At 47.9% G+C, this 24,864-nt stretch overlaps 1 protein-coding gene across 1 annotated transcript in view; it reads right to left on the bottom strand.

The window, feature by feature from the left end:
• Positions 1-11,411: 11,411 nt before the first annotated feature.
• The window catches only part of LOC113406440 (trifunctional purine biosynthetic protein adenosine-3-like), a 53,278-nt gene continuing 39,825 nt past the window's right edge, over positions 11,412-24,864 (bottom strand). The window contains exons 20-22 of the mRNA XM_026651388.1: positions 18,365-18,506; positions 14,347-14,462; positions 11,412-12,710 (exon numbers count right to left, since the gene is read on the bottom strand). Coding sequence (XP_026507173.1) covers positions 12,513-12,710; positions 14,347-14,462; positions 18,365-18,506 — 456 coding nt within the window. The 3' untranslated portion in view covers positions 11,412-12,512. The remainder of the gene's footprint in view (positions 12,711-14,346; positions 14,463-18,364; positions 18,507-24,864) is intronic.

Raw genomic sequence — 24,864 nt, 5'->3', positions numbered from 1 at the left:
CCATGAGCTTCACAAATCAACCCTATATGAATTGAAGCAAGGACAGGGAGGCAAGCTACCACTAGGCATTCTACCACCATGGGCAGATCCAGTTAGATTAAAATTAGGTCCCTACTTGACAGGAGAGGGAGATTGAAAAAAAATTAGGCAACTTCTTAGACGAAAAGTGCTAATTTTGTAGAAAGAGGTTGGTGTCTCAGTGAGTATTCACCCCTTTCCATCGCCATGGTTGGAGGCTCCTGGGTGTCTCTCTGTCTTCTCCCTGGTGGGTCTGTAGCTCTATGTAATGGGGAGTGAGCCTGGTTGTTATGGCAGAGAAGGGGGAAAGAAGTGTTAATTTGATCAATGGTCAACTCCATCTGCCTGCGAAGTCAGAGACACAAATTAGCACAACTAGGTTTAGACAGTCACATTTCTAGAATTAGGATCAAAGCCTCCGCTACTAGCAGTTCCTGGGGCCCTGCTCTCACATAGGTAAAAATGCAGCCAAAAAGTTGGAAGTGCCCAATTTTATGGAAAACATTGAATTGTGTTTTTTGCAAAATTACCTATGAACTAAGGTCCTCATTAAAGGTGGAGCCAGCCGACAAGTAGCAGGTCCAAAAGCCAGCTGTAACAAGGGTAACTGACTTTGAGGGAAAATTTTACAAAATGGATTACATTTTTATCAAGCAACCTTTATCTTGTTTAAGTTCTCAGGGAGAAGCTATTTCCCCTAATCTTTCCTTCTCATGTTGTAGGAGCATGTTTTGAAGGTATGTCAAAGCACAATCCAATTTCTTGAGTGGGAAGGGCAGTTTCCAAATATTTTAAAACATTACACAGAAGACTACCAGTATATATTGAAGAATCTTTTTGGATCCTGTTAAGGATAGTGAGAAGGACCAGAAATACGCATTTTTCAGGTTTCTGATAGCAAGGAGAAAGAGGATGATTTCTCCTTCAAGTGACTGGGTGCACATACATTCCACTGTAAGAGCTTGTCTTTACTACCGGGGTAAGTCGATCTAAGTTATACTACTCCAGCTACGTGAATAAGGTAGCTGGAGTCAACGTAGTTTAGGTCAACATACCCCGGTGTCTTCACTGTGCTGCGTTAATGGGAGACGCTCTCCTGTTGTCTTACCTTAATCTTCTTGGGGAGATGGAGTACCGGGGTCGGCCGGAGAGCGCTCTGCAGTCGATTTAGCGGGTCTTCACTAGACCCACTAAATCAGCCCCTGCTGCATCGATTGCAGCAGTGTCGATCTCCCTGTAGTGAAGACCAGCCCTAAGTGTGTGCATGCCCAATGTACTTGAGACAGACTTTTGCCACCCATTCCAGCAGGCAGTGCACATGTCCCCCACTATCCTCCTGCCCTGAGCGGAGGGTATAAAGGACATGATAGCCACCTCCCTCTCCATTTCTTCTTACCACTCATGGCGGGAGTCAGAGCTCCCTGTCACCCCTGACCTTCAGTTAGCCAGCCTTTTAGAGGAATTCTTGTATTATATATATTTAGTGTTAGTAAATACCAGATCAATTAACTGGGCAAAGATCCCCAGATTTCAAACAACGTGCCATGCGCATGCCCATGATCCTGGCTAGTGCCAGACAAAAGTTGTCCTATCTGCTTAGGCAACAAATGTGAGGCACAAATGGCTTCTTTGTACCTCCTTCCCAACCAGAACAAAGAAACAAAGGGATTTCTGCCTTAAAGTAAATCTTCTGCTAAAGGCGATGCATCTCTCGTCAGAGCCCAACCCTGACCCTGAGAGGACAGAGCGTTCGTCCGTGAGGAGTGCCCCACTGGCAGCCTCTGCTTCCAAGCCAAAATCTGGCAAGAAACATTATTCGTCATTTTCTGTGGCCTCCTCAAACTGTTCAAAATCCTCCTCTCATCCTCCGAGACCAACAAACCTTCAAAATCTCATTCTTCTTCTCACAGAAAGTCTCTGAAATTTGAAGTCTGGTCATAAGCACCAACACTCCCCAGCATCATTGATGGCCCTGCTGGTGCCAGAGTCAAAGACCAATGCCTTCTGCCTACCAGAGAGATCTTTGAGCCCACCGCTGTTGGGTCTGGCACCCCCAGCATTAGCAGCTTAGCACTCACCTCTGATATTGGTGCTGTCGATGCTGCAGGCATTCTTCAACTATCTTTTTGTCTCTCTCTCTCCTGGACTCTCCTTGTTACATCAGCTGGTGCCGACCTTAGTGCCTTCAGCTTCATCTGCACTGCCAGCACCAGCAACTTCACTTACCACCATGGTGGCGTCAGTTCCATCCTTTTTGTCTATGGGTGCTGCACTGTCAACACTGACTCACCTGTCCTGCATTCTGACCGCCTTGTCCACCAGCACCGTTGGATACATCTTTGAGTGTGCTACCTTTGGGACAACACAGTATGTTGCTGGTGCTGAGACCTTCCACTGATGCCTATGGGGATCACTCCACCATTTACTGAAGAGTTTTGTGTTTCCTCCTCTTCAGACTCAACCATGAGAGACCCATTCCTCCGGGAATGTCTTTCAGGTCTCCATACAGACAACGTTGTAGAGATACCCAAATTAGAGCAAGAACATTATTATAAAGATGTCCCAGTATGGTGCCATCCACTGTGGGCAATACAAAGACTGGATGGTCCTCCTTGGCCGGCTTCAAGACTATCTAGGTCTCTATTGGCCACTCAATCAAAAGAGAGTCACCTCCTCATGTACCTTAATAGTGCCTAGAGACAATCCTCTTCCAAACCCACAACCAACGGGTCTATTGGAGCCTACAGAGCCAGAGGAGACTGAGGATATTCCTGCCCTCCACCGCCCCAGTATGTCTTCCTTTTCTCCGGAGTCGACATCACCTCCTCTTGGAGGACTTTAAAGTTTTTCAGGACCTCATTAGGAGACTGGCCACATCTCTGGGGCTACAGGCAGCACTCATGCAAGACAATCTTCACAAACTGTTGGATGTCTCTCAAATTCCCACTCCACAAAGCATTGCCCTTTCCACTAATGAAGCCTTGTTGGATCCCCCAGAGATCCTCTGGCAGACATCAGCCTCTGTACCTCTCACTGTCAAATGGGTGGATGGATGATATCAAGTCCCCTAGCCAAAATTCAAGTATTTCTTTACACGGTGGCAAACAAGCATCTGACACAGCCTCACCCTAAGGCTATCCCCCCCAAAAAATAAGGAATACGAGACTGGACCTCTATGAACCTTCAAATGAGGGTGTCAAATTAGGCCTTGTTGTCCAAATATACCTTATTAATGGGACAGCAATTTCAAAATTTGTGGACAAACTGGCTCAGGAATACAGGGAACAGTTTTTGGCCATCATATCAGAAGGTTACCTCACCGCTTGCATGTCCCTCCAAGGAGCGATGGACACGTCAATGCATCACGTTCAGTGGCTATGTAACCCTTCTGCCAGGTGGAGCCAGCAGCAACCAGGGCTGGGTTCAATATCTAGGGATTCCTTTCCATTGATACAACAGAGAACCGGCTTGAGCCCCCACCCAGTAACCTGGGAAAATTACACACCACCCCTGGGTGCCTCTGAGAGGCAATACTTCCCCACTTGCAAGCATAGAGTCTGAGTGTAGAAAATAAACTTTTAATAAAAGGAGGGAAGTAACTGGGTGTTAATTTGGGGAAATACCGCAAACAGAGTTCATAAACATAAACCATGAGTAAAAGACCCACCCCCAAGAAGGTTCGGTAGTGTCCTTTTCCTCTGTTTCTTAAGTCCAACAACCCATGTGCTCAACCCTTCTCTGCACCCCACTCACAGTTGCTGTCCTTCGTCAGTGCAGACCCAGAGTTCAGAGGTGCATCTGCAGAGTTCACCTCCCCCCTGGGTGGGGTAAAGAGGTACCTTACTCGCTCCACTGCTCGGGGACTCGCTTGCTGCCCCTTTCTGCCGGCCACCCTGCTCACTGCTCTCACCGTGCCTCTCCATCAGCTGGCTGCCTGCTCTCGCCACGCCATCAGCTTGTCGCAGCTCTCCGCTGCTGCCCGCCTGCTCACCGCGCCTCTCCACCAGCCGCCCTGCTGGTCATTCATCACACCTCTCCGCCGCACCAGCCACTTGTTCACCAGCTGACTGTCAGTCACCTTCTGCTGCCACCTGCCTCTCTGCTGTGACATCTGTACATCAGTCTCAGTAATTTCCAGCTCTTTGCAGGCCAGGCAGAAACACTGCCCCATCTCAAGTGATTTCAGCTCTCAGTGATTTTTAGCTCTCAGCAGGCAGAAACATAGTCCTACCACAACTGATTTCAGCTCTGATTGGGTATTTAATATAACAAAGAGGCTCCTAATGAAGCCTGTTTAGCTCTATTCTTTGAACCGAGGGGAGGAACAGCTTAAATCAGTCTAGGGAGAGTCCCTTGATGAGGGTGTGCAGCCTCCTGGCTGGGGATTCCTATCTCCACCCCTCTTACTTTCACATGGCTCTGGCATTCAACCCCCTGGCTTAACAACATCCTTTCACTGAAGGTGACTCCCCTCGTTTGGAACAGTTTAAGCAAAGTCCTGCTTCCCTGTATTCCCACAGTAATTACAACATTTTGGTAACGGCATTTCATTACCCCATTGGTTTCTAGATTGATTTACTTAGTAATCCTTATCCATGTGTTACTCTATGTCTTATCCGGTATCTTTATGGGACCTGAATTTGGTATTATCTTGTTCGATGGGTTCCACCTTTTTGAGCCTTTGGCAACAACATCCCTGCCACTGCCATCAATTAAAACAGTCTTTTTGGTAGAAATTATCCCCGCAAAGAGGGTGTCAAAGCCCCGGGCACTTCTAGCGGGCCCTGTTTTCACAGTATTTCACAAAAACAAAGCCTTGCTTTGGCCACACCTTAAGATTTTGCCTAAGGCGGTCTCTGCATTCCACCTCAACTCGATCATTCATCTTCCAGTGTTCTTTTCGAAATCTCATTCTACCAAGGTTAAAGAAAAGCTTAATTCCTTGGATGTTCGGAGAGCTCTGACACTTTACCTGGACTGCAAAAAGTCTTTTGGATCCTGTCTTAGACTTTTTGTAGCCTATGCTGGGAGGATTAAAGGGTTACCTGTTACAGTCCAGCAAATTTCACATTGGATTTCTGACTGCATCAAGCTTTGCTACGATCTAGTGAAGGTCTTGCCTCTACTGAGGATAACAGTCTACTCCACTAAGGCTCATTCCACTTGGCTAGCCTTTTTGGAGCAACATTCGTGTGGTGGTCACTTGCAAAGCAGCAATGTGATCATCGCTGTATATACTTTCTCCACACACTGTGCCATTACTTAGGCTTTCTGAGACAATGCCAACTTTGGCCATCTCCAAGTAGTCTGAAGTTCCACCATCTGAAAGGAAAGTGCGGGTGAATCACTTATGGTGGACTGAGTATGTGCACAGCCACTCAAAGGAGGAAAAAATGGTTACTTACCTGTACAATGCTTTGTACCTATTCTTCTAGATGTGTTTGGTCAAATATACATTCCACACCCCTCTCACCTTCCCTGCTACTTCAGGAATTGTAGGTGTGCCTAGTGCACTCATCTGTCTACAGTGGACTGCATTTGTGCACCACACATCTTGAAGAACATCAGGCACTGTACAGGTAAGTAACCGTTTTAGTGACAAAGGAGTCACCAGACTTGATTTGCAATGGAAGCTGAATCTCCATTTTCACAATGTCAAGCCAGTGACAGGCTTGGCAGTGTGGGCTTCTTCCTTTAACTAAACACTTTGCCCAAGTAGGAGGCTTATTTTAACTCTATCAGAGTAATGGGCGATCTGCAAATAAAATAAATCAGTGGGGAGGCAAGTCAGCCAAGAAATTATTGGAGTAGTTGGAAGAAGAAACAGCTAGAATTGAGCTTTCCGATGAAGGAGCCATTGATTGATTGATTAGATCAGATCATGGACATTTATATCCCCTAAGGTTCAATGAATAAACACTTTTGTTTTGGAATTGAGTTTCATGTCCTGTACTTTTTGGGGCCTATCGTAGGTCAGACTCTTGGCTCTAGTGAGATATTCCAAAGCCTGCGGCAAACTCCATTATAATTTACATTACGAGGGAGGGGAGTATTTCGTTCAGGTTTTGTATTCATGCTTGTACTGTGGTGAATGTGTTTTGGTAGTTGGAGAAGGTAAAGAGAACTATTCCCTACTGTTACCTCTTGTCCACCTTTAATATACAAGACATTTATAACTTCGATATAGCAAATGATGGAGTTTTATTGTAATGATTACAACAATGAACTTCTGTTTTCATGTTATCCCTTTCCTTTCCCCAGATTATGCTGAGGACAGCTGGAAAATGCTTTTGATAGACACAGGATAAACACACATGATTACTGCTTCTGTTCTCTTATGGTACTGTAGTCGTATAGTGATATTGAACTGTATATTGTTTTGAATTGTATAATCTTGTTTGAACATATTTAAATCTAACACAGTTATAACTAGAGCCTTACTCTTCTTATTTATGTATCTCAGATACTTCTCTGTCCCCCCTTTCCGTTGTATCCAAGCAACTCAGTCTTTAACTTATTTTTCTTCATAACACCCCTGCGAGGTATAATGCCCACTTTGTACAGATTGAGAACTGAGGCACTCATTGCCAGACGTTTAAAGCTATTTAAGCACCTAATTCCTATCGAAAGGCTGTCTGCTTCTTTAGGCACCTAAATACCTTTGTAAATCTGGCCTCAAGTGACTTGCCCAAGATCAAAAAGGACTAGGGTGACCAGATAGCAAGTGTGAAAAATCGGGACGGGGGTAGGGAGTAATAGGTGCCTATATAAGAAAAAGCCCCCAAAATCGGGACTGTCCCTGTAAAATCAGGTTCTTCTTCGAGTGCTTGCTCATATCGATTCCAATTAGGTATGCGCGCGCCGCGTGCATGATCGTCGGAGAATTTTCTACCCTAGCAACACCCGGTGGGTCGGCTGTGGAGCCCCCTGGAGTGGCGCCTTCATGGCGCTGGATATATACCCCAGCCGACCCAGCGCCCCCTCAGTTCCTTCTTACCGCCCCTGACGGTCGTTGGAACTGTGGAGCATGGCATAGCTGTTCTCCACTCTCCCTAGCTTATTCTGTCAATTCTTGTAGATAGTTGTAGTTATAGTTGTTGTATAGTCTTTAGATAGTTATTCATTTTAGTTTTTAATAGTTGTAAATAGTTAGCGGGGGTTAAGGGGGTTGTTCTCCCCCCTTTTCCCCCCGGCGCATAGCCGGGCTCATGCCCAAGGCTCCTGGCTTTAAGCCGTGCACGTCCTGCGCTAAGCCTATGCCTACGAGTGATCCGCACGACTCGTGTCTGAAGTGCCTCGGAGAGTCCCATCAGACAGATAAGTGTCAGATCTGTAGGGCCTTCAAACCAAGAACCAAAAAGGAGCGGGACTTTAGGCTTAGGCAGCTCCTCATGGAGGCGGCACTTAGCCCGGATCCTCCCTCGGCGCGCCCAGCCCGGGCACCGAGCGCCTCGGTGCGCAGCGCCCCCGCAGCACCGACCGGTACTGCACCACGGGCTGAATCGGACAAGCCCTCACGGCACCGGCCTCCTTTGGCACCGCGCCCGCCACAGGGGCCTCGGCGCCGGTCCCTGTCTCCGGGGCACAAGAAGTCCCGTAAGGCGCAGGAGACTGCTGTCCTGAAGACGCCGGCTCCCCCGGTGCCGGGGGTAGAGCTGCGTCCGCCTTTGGACCGCCAGAAGCAAGTGCCTGCTACACCGTCGACTCCGGCACCGCGGCCGTTGAGTCCGGTGCGGACTGAATCACCACCTTGGTCGGTGGTGGAGCCTTGTCTTCCTTCCACCCCGGAGACCTTCGCGACGGCGAGAGACCTTATTGCTCTCACGGAGCCGGCATCGCCTCTACCTCCGGCACCGTTGGCTCCCCGCGCAGTACAATCCAGGGGCAAGCCTGCCCTGGTGCGCCCGCCGTCTCCGGCCGTGGACTCCCGGCACCGCTCCAGGTCTCGGAGCAGGTCCCGATGCCGCTCGCAGTCCCGGCGCCGACTATCGCCTCGGCTCTGGTCGTACTCGCGGCCAAGATCTTCTTCGCGGCACCGCTCTACGTCTCGGCACCGTCACGATCATCGGTACCGATCGGACTCCAGACGTAGTTCTTGACACCGGTATGAGCGTCGCTCGAGTTCGAGGGGCCGCTCCCGGTACCAGGTCTCGTCGTCGTCTCGGTCAAGATCCGGATCTCGGCACCGGCATGGCTACCGGCACCGGTCCCGATCCCGGTCCCGCTCACCAGCACCGCGCAGGGACCGATCACCTTACGACCGGCACCGCTCGGCACTGCCTTGGCCCTCGAGATTGGCATCTCGTTCCTCCGATGGGGCCTCCAGATCGGCATACCCTCCTCAGGGTCAGGCTGCTACGGCTGACTTGGGCCACTGGCAGGAGGTGGCTGAGGACCCTGCACAGGGACCTGCGCACTGGTCGTTCTGGACCCCGTGGGCCTATATAAGAAAAAGCCCCCAAAATCGGGACTGTCCCTGTAAAATCAGGACATCTGCTCACCCTAAAAAGGACTCTGTGGCAGAACAGGGAACTGAATCCTGGACCCTCTGATGCCTATAGACTGCACATGTAGCATGGGTGAATTTCACCTATTATTTTCTGCTAATATGTTAGAATAGTCTTAGTATCTACTGTCAAACTGTCTGTGCACTCTTACAGAATGTGAGCTGCAGGTGAGTCTTCGAAGGCAACTCCTCCTCTCTCCTTGACTGATCAGCAGTGAGATGGAGCTGGAAACCCTACTTTACATGTTTCCTGATTCCCACCCCGTGGGCATGCACCAAGGTGTTTTGTTTTTACTTCCTGGGTTAAGCCAGACCCTTTGCGACCTGTCCATGTGCCTCTTCACCAATTGGTCTTGTAGGCCCTCTGGTGTGAGTGTCAATTGGGGGTTGTGGGAGGTGCGACCTCTAAGCCCAGACCAACTAGAGAGTGTAACGAGGCTGTACATTTGTCCTCTAGTGCTTAACCATTTGCTAGTTGGTAGCAGTATCCTAGAAGCCCTTGAGATGTGAAGGAGGCCATCTTGTTTAAAGAGCTCAGTTCCACTCCTACAAGAGGGGGAAGTCAAGGGGAGCCCTCTGGCCCAGCTGCCATTGGAGATTCCAGAATGCAACCTGAAGACCTAACAGGCAGCCTCACGCTATATGTGCTGGAACTAGGGGTGCTGCAGCACCTCCTGACTTGAAGTGGTTTCTATCATATACAGGGTTTACACTTTGGTTCAATGGCTCTCAGCACTCCCTCTATGCAAATTGTTCCAGCATCCCTGCCTCATGCTCGAGTTAGAGCCTGTGAACCCAGAGCAGGCCCAGAAATGTTGGGGGTTAGCTGCTGTTTTAACCATTGAAGGGGGGCAGGACATGTTGTACAAGGCTGAGGCGTCTCTGCCAAACGATTTGAGTCATGGAGCCAAGTTGCAGGTAACTAGAATAGAAAATGTTGAAAGGGCTGAGGAGGGTAATGGGGATAGGAACTGATTGCACCTATGTAAATCTAAAATTGGGCCTTACCTGTGTGGGTGGGTGGGCTGGGGGGTTCTCTCAACAGCTGAGGAATGACTTTCTAGAGAGCCCTAGAATCTGGACAGCATAGATCTGTGGATATGGAAGAATTAGGCCAAAATTGTTTTTGCCCAGCCCTGAGACAGGGCGTTTGAGAGCGAAGCTGAAATGGGGCATATGGCTGCAGTGAGAGTGCTAATTGAGCCTGTGTGACATCATGAGCATGTAAGTTTTGGTTTATGGTGGTGGAGGCGTTCCCTATAAACTCTTAAGGTTACTACTCTATTTTTACTTTTTAAATTCCCAGCTTTCCCAGGGGACAGGCGCAGCTTGATGATCACCTTGCCAAAGTGGAACGAGATGGCCTGCTCTGTCTATTTCTGGGGTGGTGATGTCAATGTGATGGTTGCTCACAGGGATATAACGTGGTTTGTCATATGTGATCGTGATAAACAGTGTCCCCATCAGTGGAAGTAACTGGCACAGAGAATTTCTGCACAAACTGGTGTTCTGCAATGTCCATGTATCAATACAAAGTCCTAACCTCCTCTAATGTCAGATGAAAATGGGATTATCATCTTTTTTTACATTAGTACCAGGGAACTCCTCCTCCAAACTCTAGGCTAGTTCCACAATGCTAGAAAATGCACAAGCCCCACCAGGTGATTTAAATCTAACTTTTCTACCCCTATGATCGTAGTTTATGAGCACCTCTGGCTGTTCAGCTTGGCTAGCTCTAGCTTTGTTCATATAATCCACTAATTCAGGTATGGATGATTAATAGCCTCATTGTAGGAAGAAATGCCCTTTCTTAGCCCCCAAAGATGATTTCAAAAGGCTTGTTTAGTGATGCTGTTTCAGATTGTATTTCCACTAACCCCACCTGCCAGGCCCCTGGGAGACAGTTAAAACTGTATAAATTCAAAGTAGGGTTTTGTGGAAAATCCCCAAAGCTGGCATCACTAGATTGATGTAAAAGTCACCACAGCTCTTTTCTTTTCTCCTTGTACATCTAGAAGGTTGGAGAGTTGAGATGAGGTTTCCACCCACCTCTTAAATTTAGTGGGCTGACCCAACTATTTCACCAGAAACCTTTTTTCCTCCCCGTTCCCTTTCCCAGCTACAACTTTTTCAACCCTGTAACACCTGTCTTGTTCAGGTTTAACTTTTTTGGTAATTCTTGAGACCGAAAAGGATTGGTCTTGTCCTTGTAATCTTTTAAACCCTGATACAGGCCTCCGTCCCTTGATTAAGGCTTCATTCCCTTTGAATATTTCATCAGTAAACATCTGTTGATAACCTTTTTCAATCCTTCTGGCTTTATATAGCCTCATGTGGCCTGTTTCTGAAAGGGGACCCAGACTGCTTTATTTTAAAAACTGTCTCCACAGTGCCTGTATTTGCATGATTGATCAGTACTAGACCTGGTGAGGTTATTCTGTGAATGTTTTATAAGCACCAGTAACATCACTATATAGAGAGGTGATGTGGGCTGTAAATATCCTCCCTCTTAAAGTTCTGTTAAGTCATTCTGCCATCCCCATTATTATTAACCAAAGGATCAGTCATATGCTGCTTTCACAAATTGTTTATAAGTTCTTTCCCTGGCTCAGGTGGTAGTTTTTGGAGAATGTGCCCATTATCAACAATAGTTTGAAAGGTCTTTAAAAAGCAAGACAAGTGGTAAAATTTCTAAGCCTAAGGCCTAGGCATATTTAGGCAGAATGTCCATCACCCTTAAGATGGAGTTAAAACCACTGTCATTTGAAGACTTGCTGCATATGCACCTGCTCTGCCTACCATTGTGTATCTACATCTGAAACAATAGTGTGTTCCCTTCTAAAAACAGAATTTAAAATAATTTCCGCCCTTAATGAAAGCAAAAGAATCTAAGGAAAATATTTAAATGATGTCCATTTAACATTGCTTTTTCTCAACTTTATTAGAATTGGATTTGAAATAACTGAGGACTTGAAATTGTTCTAACGCAGAAAGAATGTCAATACACAGGCTGGCAACCAACATTTGGTGTCACTTAGTGTATTAGTGACAGGGGTTTCTGGTTTGTTTTAAAACTATGTAGGAGTAACTGAAGGAAGGTGCCTCTAGCTTGTGGGGAAAAATGGATTTGAGTAAACTGTATAGTGACTAATGTTTGCAGCTGCTAAAAACATTAAAAGAAAATGAGGGGCTTGTACAGAGATAAGAGTTCAGCCATAATAAAAACACTCAAATATGCTTCTGAGAATGACAAAAGATTTTGGAGGGGAAGAGGGGTAGGTAGAGAATAAAAAAAAATATATATATATTATTCTAGCTTAAACAGATGCTCCCAGAATTCCTGAATCTAGCTATGACAGGACTGGTAAATAATTTCACATAGGATTATGAGAACGGAAAGCATCTCATTCCCAATTCTACACTGAAAAAACCCCACCTCTGACTCTAAACTTGCTTAACCTCTAGTGGACTATTGGTATGAAATGAGGTCCCTAAAGCCAGACTCACTTACCCACAGGTAAGTGTTCATCAGGAGTTTCATTCTGTAAGGCGTCTGCTGGATCACAGGTTCCACCTCTGGAGTTACTTGATATTGTGAGTCCAGACCAGGTACAATACTCCATGAAAAACACAATTTGTAGGAGCAAAATCCACTTCACCATTTTCTTTAAAGAAAGATTTTGTTATGAGGGCCTCTTCCTTCCTTCTGGCTGCGGCCAGAGCAAAGTTGATCAGTTACCACCACGGTATTCTAAAAAAATTTTAAAATCCCCCTCCCTTCCCATTTTTGGCTTTCTCTGCCTTTACTTTGGAGCAGTAGCACTAGAGAGAATTTAGAGATCCTGCTGGAATGTCATGGGAAATGTTACACTAAAATACACTCTATGAACAGAATAAAAGTAACTGTGTGGTTGCTAAGTTCTGCCCTCTGGATTATTGTTGTTAGAACTTTAGTACTGTTGTTCCATCACTACAGCCAAGAGTCTTCTCAATTCCGCTGTTCTAAATTCCAGAAGATCTTGCCACTTTCTCCTAGGCACACTGCCTTACTGGCCACCAGTTGCAAGGCAGCAGGGAAGGCTCTGTGCTCTGCTTCTTTTACTCTTTCTGACAAGGTCTCCTCTGTGTCTCCAATCTTCACGGGAACTGCCTCTTGAAAAATTATAGCTCCAGCATCGACTTCCTCCTGAAAAAAGAAAATCCAGAATACTGTAAACTGAAAGAGGGGGAAGAGAAGATGCACAAAAGTAGGACAGTTATTTGCTCTGGTTACCTTAGGTACCACTTATACATATTTCCTGTGGTATGTGAGGAGTGCAGAAAATACACCTTAGCCTGCAGGGAATTTCTGTGAGGTTGAGGAATAGCGTCCCACAAGAAAGCAGTGAAAGCCACAGCACTTCAGCCATATAAAACTGGACTAGACAAAATGCAGGTATATTTACAACAGAGAATTATCTTGCATTGACAAGGAGATGGATTAAGTGAGCCCAAAGATCTTTCCACCTCTAAATTATTTATTTCTCAAGTGATCAGAAATGTTCCCTGCGGTCTATGAATTCTCTTCCTTTGTGGAAATGCCACAATGACATACGATGGAAGGACAGAACCACATTCGTGTCTGGAAGAACCGAACTCCTTGCCTCCTCACATGCCACAGTTCTGGCAAGAGTAAGAAAATGGATTTCTTAAGCAGCTATCGGAGTTGGAAGATGATTTCAAGCTTTTAATGAGGGAGCTGCGTCCCGCTACTTTCAATCCTGATAAGTAAATGAGGAAAAAAAAAAAAAATCTTGCTTCTAAACTAATTTAATTGTGCACATGCGTTCTCCACAAATGGTGAGAAGTCAAGGCTCATCAACACTATGGAGTTCATAACACATGTCTAAAATACCAGGGAGGGAGAGGTTAACTCGTAAATAAATCTTTCAGTTAATCGTCCAGAGAGAACTGAAAGTCATTTTACCAGGGGTCCAGTTGAGCAATGTTTTCTGTGGAAGCCAACTCCTCCAAAAGCCATAGACTCTCCTAGCATCATGCAGGCCTACCACGGCTAGTTGAATGATTCAAAATTTTTGACAAAATTGGTGTCAAAACAGAAACATCAGCACCAGGAAATTAGGTGTCCCAGGTCTTCTGAATTCCTTATGGGAGGTCAAGAGCTGGGCCTAAGACTGTTGCTTATCCTGCTCAAAGCAGGTCTTGACAACATGGTGGCAATATTGCCAACTCCAAGTGTTAAAAGAAAAAAAAAATGACTTTTACAAAATTAATACAGTTAGGGTTCTTTTCTTTGCCTGCTGGGGTGTGGGCCTTTAGGTTACAGTCACTCCATAGTTTCAAGCTTTTCTCTGCAAGCATGAGAGCTGGAACAAATTTTTTAACGAAAGCTGAGATTCTCAGGCCTTCCTTGATTCCAGCAACTGGAGCTCTAAGAACACTAAACAGGGTGAGGCTCATGATAAAAACACAGGACTTGGAAACACGGTAGTGGGTAAAGATGCTGCTGATCACCAAGGCCTTGCTTGTGCTAGCGCTCCCATTGATATGACAACTAGTGGAGCAGCACTACCGTTACCAATGGTAGGAAGCTGCACAGAAAAAAAGCAAGTGTAGCTAAAGCCTGAATTCTAGTATAGTATTTATTTCCAATTCCCCCACTGCACAACAGTCTAAAGAATTCCTCTCACTGTACATCTAACCATTTCTACAAACGAAGAGGAAAAGACAGAGATCGTTTTGACACAGGTATTATTCCAACCAAGCTTATTCACTGCACATTTTTCAAAGCTGCTCATTTCTGTTAGAAATGGCATACTTACAGCTACAAAGTGCACAGTACAGCCACTGATTCGGACTCCAGCTTGTAATACCAATTTATGGGCATTTGCTCCTTTAAAAGAAGGTAGTAAAGATGGATGAATATTCAGTATTTTTCCTAGAAAAGAATAAATGAAATCATCATTATCTCTTAGCTCTCAGCCCTCGTTTCACAAGTTTAAACATCAAGTAAATGCCTCATCGTTAACCAGAATGCAAAATGCTCATAATTCCATGACAAAGCAGTCCCAAACTCATCAGGAATCTATGTTCTACCCCATCTATTTCCAGCTGATCAGGGTTGAGAACAAGAAAACATTTGTACATATGTGGTACACTTCTCCCAAGAATCTCTGCCATGACTATCGTTTGTTCATAGCTCCTTGTTCTTTGTGGTGGTGTTCTCTTCCCTGGTGTCATGGCTTGTTCATCTGACTACAGGCACACTCCTATTGCTCATAGTCCTTAATACCCACTCAAGTTCGTGACTTAGAATATTGGCCCATGGTGGCAGGGAGTGTCACACAAGCTTCCATGAAAGTGGTGAGATTTCTTCCTAGGTTAGTCTCCTAGCCACTAAGGACTGTTCAGTCTTAACAAAAGAGAACTGCTACCTACACAGGAGTATCCCCCTGCCCTTCCAAGAAGCAGAAGCACACCACAGCTTTCCCCTTCTTTTGAAAAAATCAGCATAATGCTCTTTTCCTGAGGGGTTCCTCCTAATGAACAGTCAGCAGGGTCCCCGTTATAGTACTGAGCAGCACTAGGCCTTTCTCCTAGAGGTGAGTGCATATGCTCTGTGAGCATTCTAGTCACTAGCTAGCCTCACAATAGGACTGAACGCTAATCACATACATACTATTGCTACAGCTAAGCCATCAGGCTGTCTCCTCTCCTCAAAAAGGTCTTTTTTCCTCCTCTAAGTTATTATTTTGTCTGACAAACTGCACTGGAAATCCTGGGCCAGACTGAAGTCTATGGTGTGATGACATTTTACAGCAGCTGAGGATCTGATGCTCAATTCAGAACAAACAAAAATTCCTTTTCAGGTAACAGGAAGACAGTAACACATGCCTCACATTAGGGTATCTTGTACACAAATGTCACTCCATGCCTCATCTGTGTGAGTTGCATGCCGTCAGTATTCACCAACAGCTTAATTGCACTGCGGTGAGACTCTTGGCTGACTAATGTTAGGGACAGCAGGGTCCAATCCCCCCGGGGGGGGGGGGGGGGGAAGGGGAGAGAATGCACTGCAATGGGAAAAGTGGCACAAGGGAAGGCAGTCAATGCAAGATGAAGGCCATGTCCTATGGAGTCCTGTGCACAATTTGGATGCACATAACAGTAACCGCTCCAGACAATGACATTGGTAGCCTTATGGGGATAAGTATAGCATAAAAACCAACAGGTCTTCAACACTATCTCCAGCCTATTTCATTCAAATAAGGCTTTTCTTCGGCTTCACTATGCCAGATCTTCTTCTAGCGATTGTTTTGTCCTTGGGCAAAAATGTACTGGGGACAATACTGCAACAGTGACACTTCAGTTGAGTTCGAGTTCCTTGTTACAGTATCCCCAGGAGCTGCAGTATAGGGGGCTGTTCTTCATGCATCCTTTCTGCAAAGATTCACCTTCAATATTGCAGGGCCAGAGAGGAACTATGTCATGACCAGGACATGGGGAGTCTGACCTAGTGGTCAGAGCAGGAGTTGGCCCAGTTCAGATACCAGGAGGTCAGAGTCTGAGACAGGTCAGAGGGTAAACTGGGTGTCAGGGGATAGGCAGGGGCAGGTTACCAGGAGATAACTGATAAAAGTCCTGAAAGCTTTTGCCTCTCTGTCCTGTTACTGCTACTTAAACATCACAAAACACGCATGGGAAGGGGAGGATTGAAACTACTTGTGCAAAAGGTTGTGAAGCTCTCTGGTTTGTCAGGGACCTCAGGTCTTGAACCTTGCTCCACAGGATTTTTAAGATCTAGGCAGGCCAGACCTGCCACCCAGTGACCTGCTATCAGCTGCTAGTACAGAAGCAGAACTGTAGCAGAGGACTGCTTGGGCCCCAGTCTCTAACCCAAGCACAGGAATGGGGAGTTGTCCATGCAACTGGGTTCTCCCTGTTCCAGACTGTTTCCCCTGCAATACCTGCTCCTATTGCTTGCTTCCTGAATCAGTGGAAATGGAGTGCACCATTTACTTGTGTAAGAATTTCAATATCGGATTTCTCTTATCCTCTCCTTTATAGAAGCAGGTTACACACAATGTCTCCATCAGAAGGAAGTGGAAAGAATTTCCAATGCAAATGATAAAGGGAAGGGAAAGATACTGGCTCCCTTCACCCTTCTTGTTTATTTCTCTAGAGGAAAGTAATCTGGTCTCCTCGCAACTTGGGATTAATGTGGTCCCCTCCTCCATAATAGCAGGGTTTAAAAGGGTCTGGCAGGGGGATTAGGAACCAATTTTGCTTTCTCATAGCAGGCTGAAGAGCTCCCTACTCACCAGCCCCTAAGGCTGACGCAAGGGGTGACCTTTCATCGTGTTAACAAAGTTCTACGTTTGGGGCGATGGCTCATTTCTGGATGCCCTAAAAGGTCCCTTGGACTGATTCTTGTTCATATGCTCCGGGTCACTCCAATTGCTTTGTTTGGGGTTAGGAAGGAATTTCCCTCCCTGGCCCCACAAAGCCATTAGCTGAGGTGGTGAAGGGTTGTTTTTTTTCTTTGTCTTCCCTTCCTTTTTTCTGTAGCAACTGAAGCTAAAGTTGAAAGCTACGCACCTGAGAGCGGTGGGAGCATGTAGGATAAAGACAGCCTGATGGGAACTTCAGCTTAAGAGCAGCAGGTGGGTAGGTGACCTATTTGAGAGGTTCATTTTTAGAACACAAAAAGGCGACATATAACCTAGGACTCTATTTTGGGGGAAATCCCATCATAGTAGAGATCACTTGTAGTGACCTCCTATCCTGAAACTTGGGCATGGGTTTGGGAACAGGGAAGGCTAAGGAAAGGGATCTATAGTACAGCGCCAGGGAAGACATTACTACCTTGTGCAGAGATTGTATAAGGCATCCCATGAATAAGCATGTTTCCCCCCACTATTGGCTTGGTTGGGGATTTCTGACCATATCATGTTAAAATCCTAGGCACACAATGGGTACTCTGAGGCCTTACACTTATTTAGGACCAGAGGGAGTACTAAATGACATTGCCACTTGAACTATTTCTATAAATGCTACAGCGTCAGCCTTTGAACAAACTATCAGCATGTCATGGCTTATTCCTGCATCATCCCAATCGTCATCACCAATGATGGGATCAGCAACTGGCTGGCTGGCTAATGATATGCAACTGGTGTGTCACTCAATTGCTTTAAGTTTCTAACTCCCCGTGCAACCAAAGAAGGTGCTTTAGTTGCAGTTTTGGGGAGAGGGAGAGGGAAGGTTTCTGTTCCAACCACAGGCGCCAGGTATTGTAGGCTGTGCCTCCCCAAACTGCCTGGTGTGGCCCCGCCCACGCTCCACCCCCAGACTCCCTCCTGCAGTTCCCGGCGCTCTACCCTGGCCCAGGCTGACCGGGGCTGGCCGGCCTGCCTCCCGCAGGGACTCAGGGCGGCTGGCGCTGGGCCTGCGCTGCCAGCCCAGCGCTCAGACTGCACTGCCCAGTGAACTAGTGCTGGGGGCGCTGCGACCATGCTACCCAGCCGCCCGGTGCAGGGGAGGGGGAGGCAAAAGGGGAGGGAGAGGGGCAGGGCATCTGGCACAATGAGCGGGGCCAAGGGCTATCCTCCCCCAATGGCTGGGTCACTGGCCGCCCATGGTTCCAACCTTCAGCAGTTTTGTACCTTCTTAAAAAATCCAGAATATAGTTGATAAAAAGGCGTTACTATTTAAAGTGGTCAATCATCTATGTACACTGGCTCGTTTTCTCTAATAATGTTTGCCAGACTAAATACAATGCTTAACTGCAACTGCAAAATGTCTTAATGTATATTTCTAAACAAGACAAAATAGTGTATTTACCATCCCACTTTTTGACAAAGGGACCAGATAAAATCCGCATAAATCCTGCAAGACAGATCAGTTCAACTGAGAATTCTTCAAGGACTTTATCAACCGCATTATCAAATTCTGTGCGACTTCCATACAATTTATGGTCAATTACCTACAATATCCAAAAAAAGGAGAAATACAGACATGAATGTGGGATTAATTGACTCTCTCATATAACAAGAACACGCTGAAACACGGTGCTGTAATCAAACAAAAATCTAAAACTCCAGATATGATAAAGAAGGGTGTCCAGATACTACAAGGATAGGCACTTCAGAAATGCACGTAAGTAATAGTAGATCAAATCCTGTCGTTTTCAACTTAGACTATATTCCGCTAAACCATGTTGAAAGCAATGGGAGTTTTGCCTGCTTAAACTCAGTTTAAGGCTATAGGATTTGGACCATTAACAATTAATTATTAATAATAACCTGAAAAATATAACAAGCACCCTAACTCTTAGACTGGCTTAACCAGCTTCAGTTGATATGAAGCCTTAAAACAATCTACAGGGTTTAAACCCATCCAAACCTTAGATCAGTTTAAATTGCAAACAAGATTCTCCCCTCCCCCCCACCCATTTAAAAAACGTAACATAGGGCACCACAAAACGCTGGAGGGTTAATTATAGACATGTTTAGAAGGAACAGCTAGGTAAAGATGAGGATTGCTCCAGTTAAAGTTTTCTCTGCTAAGGACACCCATGCCATATTTAAATGTGAATAATTTTAAAATTAAATTACCAAAACTATTTTCTTAAAATATCCATAGCTTTAAAATAACGAGGCCTGTTAAATCCCACTGAAATGTACAAAAAACAATTGGGTTTAAAGTCAGCATGTTAGGTTTGAAAAGTTTATGCTAAATTGGCTGTGCAGTTGTTCAGTGCATTGGCAGTGTGGTTGAGTGGATAGGGCTGGACTGGCTTCTATTATTGGCTTTGCTATTGACCTATTGTGTAACCTTTGGCAAGTCACTTCACCTCTGTGTGGCTCTGATTCCCTTCCCACTCTGTCTTGTCCATTTAGATTGTGAGCTCTTCCGGACAGACACTGTCTCTTAGGGTGGGATCCACAAAACACCTGCTGATCTCTGTAGGCCTCTAAACTCACTCGGCACTTACGCTTTTCAGGTAAAAAAGTTCCCTGGGTGTCTCAGGTTCTGGGCAGGCGCACTACTGCCTCCCTCTAGGCATCCGGACACCTATCTCCTGCTTAAGACCCAGAGTGATTCACGAACGAGAAGATGATAAGTGATTGAACGCCTAAGTCACATGTGGGGTCCAATGCTGTAGGCAACCTCTGAACAATGCCTACTGGACCAAGTGTGGTTCAAAATCTGGCATGAGGAGGAAGCAGTGGTGGTGCCATGCACCTGATAACTTTTAGCTCAGTAGTTAGAGCACTTGCCTGGGATGTGGGAGACCCAGGTTCAATTCCCTCCTCTCAAAGGGGGGGGGGGGGGGGAAAGAGAGAAAGGATTTGAATAGAGGACTCCCACTTCTCAAGAAAGTGCTGTAACCCCTGAGCTACAGGATGTTCTGTTGTTAGGCTCTCTCCACCTCTCCTGGTGAAGTTGTTCCACTGTAGATAAATAATTAAAGTGATTGGAACACAAGGACTGGACCCCAGATCTCCCTCCCTCCCTCTCCGGTGAATGTCCTAGTCCCTGGACTCCAGAATCATTCCCACCCTCAATCTGGCCCCAGGACTGTTCTACTGTAGATAAACAGTCATTGGGCCAGAGAATGGGAGCACACGAGAATGATGCTGTAAGTCCAGTGGTTAGAGCACCCATCAGGGAAGTAGGAGACTGACTCAGGGCCAGTCCCCCTGCTCCAGTCACTCTTTCATTGTTTATCCAATGGGGAACACCTCCACAGGAAAGGTAGAGAGCCCTGCATCAGAAGATCCCATAGCTCAGTGGTTAGAATTCTCTTCTGAGAGGTGGAAGTTCCCCCTTCAAATCCTCACTCGCCCTTTGCCAGAGAGGTGGGGATTGAATGTAGGGCTCCCACATCCCAGGTAGAGTGTTCTAACGACTGGGCTAAAAGCTATAAAGTGGGCACCGCCACTTCCTTCCCCTCCCCCCATTTCACGGGGACTGAGTCAAGTGCCTAAGTCATTCCTGCAAGAAACCCTGTAGGCACCTAAGGTACCTGAATCTACGTGGCTGGTTCTCATTTGTGGATCTCTAAGTAGACCTTGATGCCTCCCTGCAGCCTGGACTTAGGTGCCTATCTCCAAGAGAGGGGAGGGGTTCAGCTCTTGTCAGCATCTCCCACTGGCTGGCTTACCCCTCCTAATGCGCTGGCTTTTGCGGATTGTGTTCTGAGGTGCCTCTCTCTCCCCATGCATTGGATAGGGAGCCTCGGTGCCTAAAAGACAGTTACCTTTTCCATAACTCGTGTTCTTCGAGATGTGTTGCTCATGTCCATTCCATATTAGGAATGTGTGCTCGCTGCATGCACCAGTGCTGGAAGTTTTTCCCTCAGCAGTATCCCTAGGGGACCGGCTCTGGTGCCCTCTGGAGTGGCGCTCGCATGGTGCGCAGAATAAGGGGCGCCGCCGGCTCCCCCCACCCTCAGTTCCTTCTTGCTGGAAACTCTGACAGTGGGGAAGGCAGGCAGATCATGGACATGAGCAACACATCTGAAAGAACATCAGTTACGGAAAAGTTAACTGTCTTTTCTTCTTCAAGTGCTTGCTCATGTCATTTCCATATTCGGCGACTCCCAAGCAGTACCCCTGGAGGTGGACAGAAGTTCACGGACGTGTCGATTGCAATACAGCTTTGCCGAACGCAGCGTCGTCCCTGGCCTGCTGAGTGATGGCATAATGAGCAGTAAACGTGTGAACAGAGGACCACGTTGCGGCTCTACAGAGGTCTTGGATAGGGACGTGTGCCAGGAAGGCCGCCGAAAACACCTACGCTCTCATCGAGGGGGCTTTGACAATCTGCAGTGGCGGAACCCCCGCCAGGTCGTAACAGGTTCTTATGCACAAGGTAATGCAATTGGAAATCTTCTGCGAAGACACCGGGTGACCCTTCCTCCTATCCACTGTAGCGATGAACAGTTGAGTCTATTTATGGAAAGGCTTGGTACGTTCTAAGTAGAAAGCCAAGGCCCTCTGGACGTCCAGGGTGCGAAGACACCTCTCTTCACTGGCCTTGTGCGGTTTGGGACAGAACACCGGGAGGAAGATGTCCTGGTTCATATGGAAGGTGGAAACCACCTTTGGCAGGAAGGCCAGGTGGGGCCGCAACTGAACCTTATCTTTGTAGAAGACCGTGTGTGGAGGTTCTGAGGTCAAGTCTTTAATTTCAGAGACCCGTCTTGCCAACGTCTCCGCCACCAGGAATGCGACCTTCCACGACAGGTGGGAAAGGGAGCAGGAACCCAGTGGCTCAAAGGGTGGGCTGGTGAGCCTAGAGAGGACCAAGTTAAGATCCCACTGCGGGACAGGGGCCCGTACCTGTGGAAAGTCTCTCTCAAGTCCCCTCAGGAATCTGACCGTGATGTCTTGGGAAAACACCATCTGTCCTTGGACCAGTGGGTGAAAAGCAGAGATTGCCACGAGATACATTCTAATGGAAGAGTGTGCCAGGCCTTGGTTCCTCAAACGGAGCAGGTAGTCCAGGACAGACTGTATGGAGGAATATGAGGGAGAGATGCCCCGTTCGGATGCCCAGCGGGAAAACCTAGTCCACTTGGCCAGGTAAGTCAGTCTAGTTGAGGGCTTCCTACTTCCCAGGAGGACCTGTTGGACTTCTTCCGAACAGGTCCATTCCTCCAGGTTCAGCCATGCAGCATACATGCTGAGAGGTGGAGGGACCCAAGGTGGGGGCGTAGGAGTCAACCGTGGTCCTCTGACTACAGGTCCAGTCAGTTGGACAGGGGCCAGGGAGGGGCCGCTGACAGGCTCATGAGCATGCCGAACCAGTGCTGGCGAGGCCACATCAGGGCGATCATGACGACCTGCGTCTTCTCTTTCTTTGGTCTTTGCCAGGGCCCTGCTGCTGAGCGGAATCAGAGGGAACGCGTACATCAGGCTCCGTGACCACAACAGGAGGAAGGCGTCGGAGAGGGAGCTCTTGCTCAGATCTTGCCGAGAACAAAACTGGTGGCATTTCCTGTTCTGTCTGGTAGCGAACAGGTCCACTTGGGGAGTTCCCCACCTTTGGAAGATAACGTAGGCTACCTCTGGATGGAGCGACCACTCGTGGTGAGAGGAGAAGTCCCTACTGAGCTGGTCCGCCAGCGTGTTCCTGACGCTGGAAAGGTGACAAGCTTTCAGGTGGATTTTGTGGCTGATGCAGAAATCCCATAGACGGGAGTGCCTCTTGGCAGAGAGCCGATGATCATGCCCCCCCTTGCCTGTTTATGTAGAACATCAAGGCTGTGTTGTCCGTCAGGACTCATACCACCCTGCCCGACAGGTGGGGCAAGAAGACTTTGCATGCCAGCCAGACTGCTCAGAGCTCTTCAACGTTTATGTGCAACCGCGCTTCGTCTGGGGACCACATCCCCTGAGTCTGGAGGATGCCGATATGTGCCCCCACGGCCGAGGCCCGAGGCGTCCAACACCAATTCGATGGAGTGTGGAGGGTTGTTGAATGGAACCCCTTCCAGGACTGTCCTGCGGTCGGTCCACCATCGCAGCGAGATAAGTATCGCCTGGGGAATGGTAACAATCTTCTCCAGGGGGTCTCGGGACTGGGAATAGACCATCGCCAGCCATTGTTGCAGGGGTGACATCTGGAGGCTGGCATGGCAGACCACATAAGTGCACGCTTCCATGTGGCCCAGAAGGCGCAGACAGACCCTGGCTGTAGTTAGAGGGAACATGGAGACTTCCGCGATGAAGTTCGTCAATGTGTGGAACCTTTCCAGCGGCAGGAACGCCCTGGCACAGGTCGAGTCGAGGACCGCTCCGATGAACTCTATCCTCTGCACTGGCACTAATGTAGAGTTTGTGTCATTTACCAGTAAGCCCAGAGAGCGGCACATAGCTTGTAGCACCACCACATCCCTTTGGACTTGAGACCTGGAGCTGCCCTTGACGAGCCAGTCATCGAGGTACGCGTCGATCTGGATACCCCCGGCACCTGAGGTAAGCTGCTACCACCGACATGCACTTGGTAAACACTCTCGGTGCTGTCATCAGGCTGAACGGGAGGACCGCAAACAGGTAGTGGTGGGGCCCCATCGTAAACCCGACGAAGTGTCTGTGTCCTTGAAAGATCGCTATGTGGAAGTATGTGTCCTTCAAGTCGAGGGAGGCATACCAGTCTCCCAGATCCAGGGAGGGGATAATAGAAGCCAGAGAGGCCATGCGGAACTAACTCCTTTAGGTACTTGTTAAGGCCTCGCAGGTCCAGGATGGGCCGTAGACTGCCCTTGGCCATTGGGATTAAAAAGTACCGGGAATAGAACCCCTTGTTCCTGAACTCGAGAGGAACTTCTTCCACCGCACCCAGCTGTAGCAACCCCTTTACCTCCTGTGCGAGGAGACTCTTGCAAGAAGGGTCCCTGAAGAGGGACGGGGAAGGCGGGTGGGAAGGGGGCGGGGGTAGAAAGGAACTGGCGGGTATAACCCTGTTCCACTGTGCTGAGGACCCATCGGTCTGAAGTTATAGCAGTCCAGGCAGGGAGCAAGAGGGAAAGGCATTTGGAGAACACAGGGAAGGATGGATCCGGGGAATAGTCTGGTAGGTCGCCCTCAGGCGCACCCTCAAAACAACCGTGTGGCCCCCTGTTTATTCCGGGTCGAGCCCGACTGGGCAGAGGGTGGAGGCGGGTGGCTCAGATGGCGCTTGTAGCCCTTGACTCATTTATGGGCCTGGTCCTGCCGAGGCTGGCTCCCCTGGCGCTGCGGCTGCTGCGGTTTGAACCGCTTACACGCTGGAGCTGGGACAGAGAGACTCAGGGTGTTCAGGGTGGTGCAGGAGTCCTTGAGGCCAGGCAATTTGCTCCGCAAATAGGGCCCGGCCATCGGAGGGCAGGTCCTGCATAGACTGCTGGGCCTCAGTGGACAACCCAGAGAGGAGCAGTCAAGACCTTCGCCGCATGGAGATAGCGGAAGCCATGGTGCGGGCAGCAGCAGCAGCAGCAGCATCTGACGCCGCCTGGAGGGCTGCCCTGGTCGTGGTTGTGCCCTCACTGAGGATCGCTTGTAACTCCTCCTTGGAAGCCTCGGGGAGCGACCCTTTGAACTTGGCCATGGCTTGCCATATGTTGAAGTTATATTGGTGAAGGAAGGCTTGGTGGTTGGCGACTCTCAGCTGAAGGCTGGAAGACAAATAAACCTTACATCTGAAAAGATCCAGCCTCCTGGTGTCTTTATTTTTGGGGGTGGCCCCGGGTTGTCCTTGCCTCTCCTTGTGGTTAACCACCTCGACCACAAGGGAATCGGGGGCTGGGTGGGAGTATAAGTACTCATGCCCATTGGTTGGCACAAAGTACTTGC

The sequence above is a fragment of the Terrapene carolina genome, unplaced genomic scaffold (assembly GCF_002925995.2).
Source record: "Terrapene carolina triunguis isolate 2854851 unplaced genomic scaffold, T_m_triunguis-2.0 Scaffold30, whole genome shotgun sequence".
Taxonomy (NCBI): Eukaryota; Metazoa; Chordata; order Testudines; family Emydidae; genus Terrapene; species Terrapene triunguis.
This window is presented reverse-complemented; position numbering and strand designations above follow the sequence as displayed.